At 37.8% G+C, this 11,471-nt stretch overlaps 1 protein-coding gene across 1 annotated transcript in view; it reads right to left on the bottom strand.

Moving 5' to 3' along the window:
* LOC107554290 (GTPase IMAP family member 8-like) overlaps window positions 1-10,897 on the bottom strand; it is a 15,666-nt gene extending 4,769 nt beyond the window's left edge. The window contains exons 1-6 of the mRNA XM_016236772.1: window positions 10,885-10,897; window positions 7,833-7,895; window positions 4,795-5,427; window positions 4,014-4,601; window positions 1,825-2,447; window positions 48-292 (exon numbers count right to left, since the gene is read on the bottom strand). Of these exons, the coding sequence (XP_016092258.1) occupies window positions 48-292; window positions 1,825-2,447; window positions 4,014-4,601; window positions 4,795-5,427; window positions 7,833-7,895; window positions 10,885-10,897 (2,165 nt within the window). The remainder of the gene's footprint in view (window positions 1-47; window positions 293-1,824; window positions 2,448-4,013; window positions 4,602-4,794; window positions 5,428-7,832; window positions 7,896-10,884) is intronic.
* Window positions 10,898-11,471: the final 574 nt, after the last annotated feature.

Raw genomic sequence — 11,471 nt, 5'->3', positions numbered from 1 at the left:
CAGCTTCTTCGGCCGCTTCCGGGGCCGCTGCAGCCTCATCAGCCAACCTCAGGGGCACTGCGGCCTCCTCGGCTGCCACACGAGGAGCTGCAGCCTCATCGGCCACCTCTAGGGGCACAGCAGCCTCTCCAGCTGCCTCTAGGGATGGTGAGGCGTACCCATTCCTCCTCCGTTGGCAGGACATAGGAGGACTGGGTACTAGGGGGTTTGTGAGGAGAATGGGAGGAGGGCCAAGAGGAGGAAGGCCACCCTCCTCTCCACGGTGGTAGACGGAGCCTCCTGTGTTGAGCAGCTATCTGATGAGCGGAGGGGCAGGGAGATGGGAACAGGAAGATGCCCATTGTTCTGCTGAGTCCTCTATTGGTCAGTTCATACTGTCAGGGTTCCGGGTAGAGGGATGAGGCGAGGACTTAGTACTGCAGAAAGAATGGGCTTTTATTAAAAGACTCGAAGCCGCACGCTCACATGAAAACAATGACATGACGCGAGTGTCAGGGCTCTGTCACAAAACTATGAATTACACTAGACCGAAGTGACAGAACCCTGACAATTTGTTGTGCATGTTATGTATGTTTATTAAAAACAAGTATTTTAATAACCATTTGTTCCGGTATGACCTTTGACACTGATGAAAATTCAGATTTGAACCTTTGAATGTAGACTTTGAGAACCCCTGCTTTAGCATCTTAGTGTGCTTGATAGCATGTTCATATAGTCTATTGAAATGCTAGCCAAAGGATGCCAGGAAACAAATAAGAAGAATGCTGCATTAATTGCATTAATTATTTGTGACATATTAAACTGGAAATTAACATGAACATGATGACCCTATTTAAAATTAACAGGTTTATACGTTGATGTTTTGTTGAAAATAAGATAGTCCACCACTGTGGTGAATAACATTTACTTTAGTTGGGTTCTTGATGCTTTAGCTGCTTTTTTGTTTGTTTGTTTGTGTCCTTTGTTACAGTGTGTCTAGAAAACATATTATTGGTTGGGGGAAAAAGTAAAAGGTTATCGTGGTTGTTTATGGATGGTAATAGAAATTTCATAATTTTAAAGTGGCCTCATTTACAGATCTAATCACTTATCAAAAGTGTGTTGTGGTCATTTATAGATCTGAATTTCACACTACTAACCCTGAGATAAGGCTGTTGCAATAACCATAATACTGCGATACTGACAAGCAACTGCCATAACCATGATGTTCACATTTTTTATGAGGCTATGCCCTTGTTTTACACTTAATGCTTGTGTTTAACTAAACAGACAGAAATAGAGAGAGAGATCAAGTGAATGTGTGTAATTTCAGCATTTTTTTTTGTCAAATTCATAAAAAAAACATTTTGCAATCAATTGTCCTAAGATGAAAGCAATATCTTCGTCACAGTATCCTTTCAACATTGACATCAGCACTGGTCAGTGCACTGAATCAATTCCATTGATCTCTTTGAAGGGAAACATCAGCTTCAGCATGACTCAAGATGTCAGATTGATTGTCTATTGAGCCTAATAAAGTGGTGCTCAAAGTTTAATTAATTTCAACACCTTTTATTCATGTATAAATCAGTTTTAAATGTATTATTTGACTTGCTCATAAAGACAGACCCTTGCCGCCACATCTGTGTAACTTCACTGACTAACAGCAGGTCTAGAACACTGCTGATACTGGTGAAATTGTCAGGGTTCCGGGTAGAGGGATGAGGCGAGGACTCAGTACTGCAGAAAGAATGGGCTTTTATTAAAATAAAACAAAACAAACAACAGAAACTACCCCGTGGGGGAAAAACAGGCTGGCAAGGCAAGGCAAGGCAGGATCTGGACAGGACACGACACATCCAGGAAGAAATGACGATTCTGGTACATTTCAATGGTGTAGTGCAGTAATCCATTCTTCTCGACCATTACATTAATTTTCTGCATCAGTTCAGTGACCTGAGAGTGATTCTCCATGTTCTTATTGTTGAATGAGTGAAATCTGCCACCAAACTCTTCAGTAAATGCCTGTAGATCTGGATTGCCTCTGATATAATCATCTAATGATTGTTCCTTAAGATGATCAGCGTGAGTGAACAGAATGATGGTGTGATGTACAGCTTCTTCTCCAAAGTTCTTCTGAATCCATTTCTTTGTGTTTTTCTCCTCTTTTGTGAATCTCATGTCCAGTCTGATGGCCAGCAGAAACACATGAGGGCCAGGAGCAGACATGTGGACACACTTCTCTAATTCATCTTTCATCTTCTCTTCTGGTGCATCAATCAGTCCTGGAGTATCGATTATTTTTATGCTTCTTCTAGCCACATGTGTCGTATGTAGTTTGCAGGTTTTAGTAGAAAAATCAGCTGAATTTCTCCTCTTAAAATTCTCTTGACCCATGATGGCATTTCCTGCAGCACTCTTTCCTGATCTAGTCTTTCCCAGAAGCACAATTCTTGGTTTCTCGGACCCTGCCATTCAAAATGTTAAAACAGAACGATTACAATCCAGAAATTAAAAATTAACTAAATCACAGCAAACAAATAGTCAACATAGATTTAATGATGTCAATTTAAAATGAACTGAAACATGCAGTAACTAATGCAGGACTGATACAAAGATGTTTACACAATATTATGATTAAGGTGTTTACATGAGCTACTTTTAGAATATTCCTTTCATGTTCCTGTTTTACATGTTATAGTGCATAGATCAATTAATGGCACATGTTATTACGCCATCTGACATCCAACCCAGAATTTCACGTATAAACATATAGTTTGTCTCCGTTATGATGCCATACACAGCTTTGGGTGTTTCATTTTTAATTTACTGAAAGCTTCAAGTGCAGTTAATTACTTGTCATGCTATACGTGCAAATAGATGACGGCGTTGTTAAAGTCATGCTCTTTTATTTGCCGTCAAACGGTTGAACACTGTCATGTGTGTGTCCTGTCACAAAATGCAGTGAAAAGTCCTACACGACGGTAATAATGTGATTATGGTGTTTACATGTCTTTACTGCATTTCAGTAATGTACTCCACATGTCTTAATTCGATTTGTGTTTACTTCGATTATGACTGTAGCTGGATTAAGGTGATCAAAAATCTCTGTTTACACGCTAGATTCTTAATCAGAGTATTGTCTTAATCGTATTAAAATGAGAGTATTGTTGTCCATGTAAATGTACTGATTATTCCAATTTTAACACAATTAAGGCAATACTCTGGTTAAGAATCTAGCATGTAAACAGGGATTTTTGATTACCTTAATCCGGCTAAAGTCATACTCGAAGTAAACACAAATCAAATTAAGACATGTGGAGTATTCCTATTTTAGTCGCATTACTGAAATGCAGTAAAGACATGTAAACACCTCAATCACATTATTACCGTCGTGTAGGACTTTTCACTGCATTTTGCGACAGGACACACACATGACAGTGCTCAACCATTTGACGGCAAATAAAAGAGCATGACTTTAACAACGCCATCGTCTGTTTGCACGTATAGCATGACAAATAATTAACTGCACTTGAAATTAAATTAAACACCTCGTGGGCAGTGTGCGGACGTTTCCCGATCCCACCCCTCTCTCTCATACTTTATATAATAAATTTCAAAATAATACGATTTCAAATAAAAGTAAAAATGGCAAAAATAAATCTTTAAAAAAACTTAACACCCAAAACTGTATGGCACCATAACGAAGACGAACTGTATGTTGATACATGAAATTCTGTGTTGGACGTCAGATGGCGTCGCATGGTGACGTAATGACGTGAGCCATTAATCCATCTATGTACTCTAACATGTCAAACAGGAACATGAAAGGAATATTCTAAAAGCAGCTCATGTAAACACCTTAATCATAATATTGTCTTATTCAGAATAAGGTAAATAATTAGATTACTGATGTCCATGTAAACGTTGACAGCAACCTGGATAGATTTTATTTTTGCATTCCTGATGCATCATGATGGTATTATTACATTGAACATTAATTATTATAGACACAAAAAGACAAACACACTTACAGAACTGCTTATTTCCCTGAGCTTTCTGGTACATTTCAATGGTGTAGTGCAGTAATCCATTCTTCTCGACCATTTCATTAATTTTCTGCATCAGTTCAGTGACCTGAGAGTGATTCTCCATGTTCTTATTGTTGAATGAGTGAAATCTGCCACCAAACCCTTCAGTAACTACCTGTAGGTCTGGATTGCCTCTGATATAATCATCTAATGGTTTTCTCTTCAGATGATCAGCGTGAGTGAACAGAATGATGGTGTGATGTACAGCATCTTCTCCAAAGTTCTTCTGAATCCATTTCACTGTGTTTTTCTCCTCATCTTTGAATCTCTTATCCAGTCTGATGACCAGCAGAAACACATGAGGACCAGGAGCAGACATGTGGACACACTTCTCTAATTCAGCTTTCATCTTCTCTGCTGGTGCATCAATCAGTCCTGGAGTGTCGATTATTTTCATGTTCTTTCCATCAACACAAGCTTCATGTATTTGACAGGTTTTAGTAAAACTCTCTCGGCCCACAATGGTTTCAACAGCACTGGTCTTTCCTGATCCAGTTTTACCCAGCAGCACAATCCGAGGATTTCCAGACCCTGTCAATCCAAATGTCAAATAATCAGAGTGTTTACAATGCAGGCAATAAACAAACAAACAAACCACAATAAAAAAGTACAAAATTAGCTTAATGATATGCAATATGGAATGAACCAGACAGTGACACCCACCGCTGTTTATATAATGGTGATAATATGTTTCAAAGACACACACACACACACACACACTTACAGAACTTTTCCCTGTTTAATCGCCACTGAGCTTCTTCGTACATCTTATTAGTGTAGTACCCTATTCCATTCTCCTTCATTTTCTCAATCTTCTCCAGCAGTTCAGTGATCTGTGAGCTGTTCTGCGTGTCGTTATTGTTGAATGATTGAAATCTGCCATCACACTCATTAACTAGAGCTTTGACAGCATCAGATTGTCTGATATACTCATATAATGGTTTCCCCCTCAGATGATCAGCGTGAGTGAACAGAATGATGGTGTAGCGTGCAGCTTCTTCTCCAAAGTTCTTCTGAATCCATTTCACTGTGTTTTTCTCTTCTTCTGTGAATCTCACGTCCAGTCTGATGACCAGCAGAAACACATGAGGACCAGGAAGAGACTTCTCCACACACTTCTTTATTTCATGCTCCACTTCCTGTTTGGACATTGTGGTATCAAACAGGCCTGGAGTGTCGATGACTGAGATCCTCTGGTTACCAATCAGTACTTCTCTTTTCTCACAGGTTTTAGTACATGACTCTAGTGAATCATCCACCGTAAAACACCCTCTGCCCAGTATAGTGTTTCCTGTTGAACTCTTTCCTGATCCAGTTTTACCCAGCAGAACAATCCTGATATCAGATGAATTTGATCCTTTGAACCAGATTGAAATGTCAAGGATTAAACAAAGCATTTAAACAGCAAGTAATAATAATAATAACAATAATAATAATTACATTAAAATAATTACATGATTTTTAATTGTTTAATATGCCAATTATAGGGATAGTTCACCAAAAAATGACCCCATAATTTACTCACCCTCAAGCCATCCTAGGTGTATATGCTTTCTTCTTTTAGACACAATACAATCAGACTTATATTTTAAAAATGTCCTGGCTATTCCAACCTTTATAATGGCAGTGAATAGCTGCTGAGATACAATAGTCCAATAGAAGTCCAAATAAAGTGTGTCCATCCATCATAAAAAGTGCTCCACACGGCTCCATGGGGGGGAATAAAGGCCTTCTGAAGTGAATCGATGTGTTTGTGTATAAACATCCATATTTATAAAACTGTAATCTCTCGCTTCGTGAATCTCAATTTATCCAGAATTGTGCTGCTCTACTCCTGTGTGTTTCTTCCATGACATACAGTGATGGGCAAATGGTAATTTTGAACCCTGATACAGGGGCGTAGCTATCGTTTCAGAAGTGAGGGGTACAGAAATGTCAAATATAATAATACCTTTTTTTTCATCTAATTGACAGGTTTTATTATTATTTTTTACCCCCACCCAATCAGCAGCTTGGCCCACCCTGGCCCCACTCTACATAACAGCCAATCACAAAATTGGTGCGATATTCATTTGAGCTGCATATATTCTTCTTTTTTGTTTTCTTACTGCCCACTCCTGCAGCGTGTTCCACTCCCACCTGCACCCGCAAACATTCTAATATTGTATATAATTTTTGCACATCAGGGAGCCGCTATCAATATGCACAGCATTGGAATCGCTTTTGATGAGCGCTCGCGCTGTTTACTTTCAATTGCGCGATCGCGCGTACTCTGTGTAAAGGGAGCACATTTTACAATATATTTGTCAGTGAGCTCAGGATCTGTTGAGCAGCAAATCCTCCAGCATGATCTGTCAGTCATCTCTCCTTACTCTCGACCCGTGATCAGTCAAATCTCACTCCTGCAGCTCATGGTGGATGCAGGGTTGTCAAGTCTGCGTTTTTTCCCATGGAATTGAGTTACTTTTAAACTGGGTTTATTTTCCACTGTGGTTTAAAGGTTTGAAATACTGCATAAATTAAACTTCACTGAAATGCTTGTATTGAAATATTTTGCATTCTACCCATGATAAAACTATGTTGGATGTTACGTTTTGTTAAAGCCACTGGTAGGAAGCCTTTGAGCTATGTTTATAATCAATGTGCATAACAGTGACTGTAAAATATGTATTTTAGGTATGTAAATGACATTTATGAATTTTGATATTTGTGATTTGCACTACTTTGGACTCTTTTTGACTGGACCTTGGACTTGGGTGCCGCAGTGGTCAAATAATGTAATCAGTGTATGACCAAACACAGTGTAACACCGACTTCCACAGCAAGCCTAGTGTTAATGTAACTCCATCATTCTTGTTATGCATGCTTTTGTTTTCTGTGTTGAGTGTTGTTCCTCGGAAAATGATACTTTTGTAAGACAGGCCCACCCCTCCCCCTCCATCCCCGAAATATCACTTGGCACACTCTCTATCTCAAGCCAGGCCTGCTGTCAGCCAAACTCCCAGTGAAGGGTCAGTTAGCACTGTGTTATTCAGATGCTTTTTTATCATCTGGAGATGACTTGAGAAACACACATAAACCATATATTGTCACAATCGTGTGTTTACTGTCTTAAGTTTCATCAGTCAATATGTTTCTTTTTGTTCAGCTTAGCAGCAGAGGTTGCTTTGGCTACAGCAATAGCTGAATGCCTTTATTTCCTGGCATGTCATAAAGTTATTCTTCTTCATCTTCTATAATAATGACTGCTTGTTAGTGCCATATCCCAGTTAGTTATTACTTTTATGAGGCCATTTTGGACTTTGGACTTGCGCAAGAGCACCCTCCAGCTTCGAGTATGAATGAAACATACAATGCATGAGAGCGTTTACACCTCAATCCCGACTGCATCACTGTCTTTTTTTTTTTTTTAAGGAAATATTTGCATTTATTCACATGCGATCGGATTAGCTACTCATGTGCTGGATTGTCATGAGTTGGCTAAAGCAGGATACTACATCAGAGGGGATTTAGAATTGGGTATAAGCACTGCCAACTGACAGAACAAAGCTTGGAAGAGCCAGGATGTTTTTAAAATAACTTCGATTGTATTCGTCTGAAAGCAGGTGGTTACATAACATTACACCTAGAATGGCTTGAGGGTGAGTAAATCATGGGGTCATTTTCATTTTTGGGTGAACTATCCCTTTAAAATTAATGACATTTTAAAAACTTTAATAATAAATTTTAGGTTTATTAAAAAAAAAAAAAAAACCTACGTACTTATATCATTGACTTGTGTCCTTTCATGAGCCCCTGAGTTGTCATGAAGCGGAGACGGATTGTCTGAAATTATATTGTAATACAGCGGTGACAGATGAATATTATATTGAAACTTAAAAATAACCTTGAATTAAAGTTATACTGGTTCCAATTACATGACAAATCTCAAATGCTGATCACTTTCAGAAATGAATGTCTTTAACAATCAATCCTCACACACCTGAAAGCAATAGATAGGTGCATAGGAAACAAAGACCAAAAAAAAAAAAAAATTCAAAATAAAAATGTTGAAGATTTTGATTATACCTGTCACAGTTCAGTGGATAAACACATGAAGGAGATGCAGTTTCAATGAAAGCAGTCTTTAATAAATCCACAAGGGCAACCACAAAGCAGACAGGCCGGAATCACACATATGGACGTTGTAGACCAGACAATAAACTGAGAACTGAACACAATTAATAAAGGGATATGCTAATGCTAATGACGATAATTGATGACACACACCTGAACCACATGACACAATCAACAGGAGACAGAAACTAGGTCACAGGGGAACAGGCTAACTGAAAACACAATGAAAACTGGAACACAAATCAAACATAACCCTGACAATACCTGATGAAGGTCATGAGACCGAAGTGTTGTTAAAATTATTTTTGATACTTTTAAAAATAAATGCATTAACATTCATACACATAAATGCAGTGTTGAGGAAGTTATTCATATTAAAATTAGTTCAATCATGACAACTCTCTGAACATTTTAGCATGGTGATGGATATGACAATGTTAATGTATTTGGTCTTGGCGGAACAGATCTGCTACGCTGCTGCTGAATTGCTGCTGCTGTTGGTTATTGCTGTATTGTATTGTATTATTGCTGTTGTAGATTATTGCTGCTGCTGCAAGCAAGTACAGGAACTTGCTACTGCCAATGCATACAGCAGTACGGTGCAGTGAGTATTTAAGACATACTGCTGCTGCACACATAGCATATAAAATAACCCTGTAGCAGATCTATACAGGTGGAGCTGGGGAAGGTGGAGGGTTTCAGAGAACTCTGAAAGCACGCTGCAGGAATCTGAAGTGAATGCTAGCCAGCCATATAAATGCAAGGCAGTAAGCTCATTGGCTGCATACGCAGCATGAACCAATCAGCTTGTGCCAAGTCCTTTAACTCTCTGAATGTCTTCAGTTACGTTAACACCCAATGCGCCATCTAGAGTTTCATGACTGAACTATATATTTAAACAGATAAGATAACCTTCACTTCACTATAACCCAGTAATTGCTGCCTGTAGCTATATTATGGTTGGAGTTACTATATAGATGCACTTGCCCCAGTGCTTCTCAAACCAGTCCTGCCATACCCCCACCACTGCACATTTTCTGTGTTTCCCTCATCTAACACAACTGATTCTATTCATCAGCTCATTAGAAGAGACCACAAGACCTGAGCTATGTCCGAAATTGCCTGCTATAACCTCATTCACTTTTAAGGGTATAGGGTACAATTTCAGACACAGCTCTGAATCGGGTATATGTTGAACATCACATGACCAAACCGTAAAACAGGTCACATCATTTGCACTTGTTGGAAAAAGTGTTAACAGCAGTATGAACTGGCTCTTTTGGGTAATCAGCTAACCTAGGTATTTGTTTTTTTGTTTGCACTAAGTGCAAATAACCCGCCTTGTTGGCAGAAGCTATTTACACTAACTCCGCCCACCAATGTGTGATTCGGCTAGTCAGCATTACAAAAGACAGTCAATAGTCGTCAGCTCCAGTGGTGCAGATGGTAAAAAGTGTGTCGTACTCATATTGACGTGACTGAACCAGGTTTGAATTTGCCTTTTGGCAAACTTTTTTCTCCCTTTTCAAATTTCAAATCACATCAGAAAAGCATTTATTTTAAATGAAAATGAAGGAAATAATCAAAAATTTGAAAATAAAGTATGGGGTAGGTGTAGGGAGGGCTTTATTGTCCCAATAAGGTGACATCCATTTAATAATTTGAATTAAAATTAAAATTTACACTCAATAAGTTATTATTGCATATTGTTTTATAATGTTCGACAATACCGAGGTGCAGATAATTGCCACTATTTGCAATAAGTAGTATAAATAGCAGAAAATCCTGCTATTTTAACATAGTGTAAATATAATCTATAGCTATCTGCACTTAGTGTAAACAGCCTCTATTGCTATTATAGTGATATATGCAAATAGCCGCTGCCTTGTTTTTATTGTTGGCACGTTATTCAGTTTTAACATCACAATGTTGCACTTGCAATCTGCATATGTGACGCAACCTGTTTTACAGAATACGGAAGTTCATTATGCAATTATGTCAAGAAAGACATACAAAATATGAACAAAATGGATTCTCTCCAGGACAGGTTTGAAAACCCCTGACTTTCGCAGCCTCTGTACCATAACACAGAGGTTTAGTTGTTTTAACAAAAAACATAATTTGGAATTGTTGGAGTTTATATTAGAAATTTCACAAGTTTAGCATTTGAGAGAAGTGTCTTGTTTTAACAGTTTTAATAATCTAGAACGTGTGTTTATTTATATGATAGGGTAAATATATCAGGAAACCAGATGAGGGAAATTAAACCATGCATATGGTTTGTCATTCTCAAATTAATTGTGAAACCAAGTAATTGTAACGTCAAGTCATAGTTGAAAAAGTAGCAAGATATGTGAAAAGCTGAATTACTACATTTACTATTACTCCAAAGGGTTTTATACATACATAACACAAATAAACTTAATATTTATATATAGTTCTTGTGAAAACATGCTTTGGTATATCATTGAATATTGCTGAAGGATAACAATGACAATAAAAACAAGATCAAAAATTAAACTGGAAAAGTGGATAAAATGTTAAATGACTAAGGAGATCTTACCAGATGAATCACTGCCATCGTCTGAAATTAGATGGTCTATGAAGATACAAATAGATATATTTTATATATTTATTTTACAAATACATTTACTGATTGTATCTATATACCAGGTTATATACCTCTGAATGTACTCACCTGTCTCGCTCATTTTTGTTTTTTGTTTGGTTTTGAACACTTCTAATGAAGCTGTAAAAAAAAAAAAAAAGAAAGAAAGAACTAGATAAAAAACTAAATAAATAAAAAGGTAAATACATTCTTACGTTATTATTTTTAAGAACACATTGTCTTGTTTTTTGCAATTGCAACCCAGGCTCACTGGCCTCTTCCTACGTTCTTTTAAAAATGTACATACAATTCACTGGTTTCCAGGTGAAATGAATAAATACAGCGGCAGTAAAACACCAACTTTTTTTGTTACGACATCAAAACATTTACCATTTCTTTTAAACAGCTACATTTTGATGTTTGTATTACATAATCAAAACATGAATAACAAAGTTGGCACACCACAGCTCCAAAAGTAGAAAAATATTTATGTTCTCACCACAGGTGACGTTTCGAGCCTACACGCTCTTCAGCAGACAGTGAACACATACAGTACATAGTTCAGCGCTTATATACAGGTACAGCACAAACCTGAACCACATGATGAACCACATGATCCAAAAAAAAAACACAACACACGCACAGACACACACACACACACACACACACACACACAC

Source organism: Sinocyclocheilus grahami, unplaced genomic scaffold (genome assembly GCF_001515645.1).
Source record: "Sinocyclocheilus grahami isolate Dianchi unplaced genomic scaffold, SAMN03320097.WGS_v1.1 scaffold497.1, whole genome shotgun sequence".
Lineage (NCBI taxonomy): Eukaryota > Metazoa > Chordata > Actinopteri > Cypriniformes > Cyprinidae > Sinocyclocheilus > Sinocyclocheilus grahami.
The sequence above is the reverse complement of the archived record's forward strand: the minus strand, read 5'-3'. Positions and strand labels throughout refer to the sequence as shown.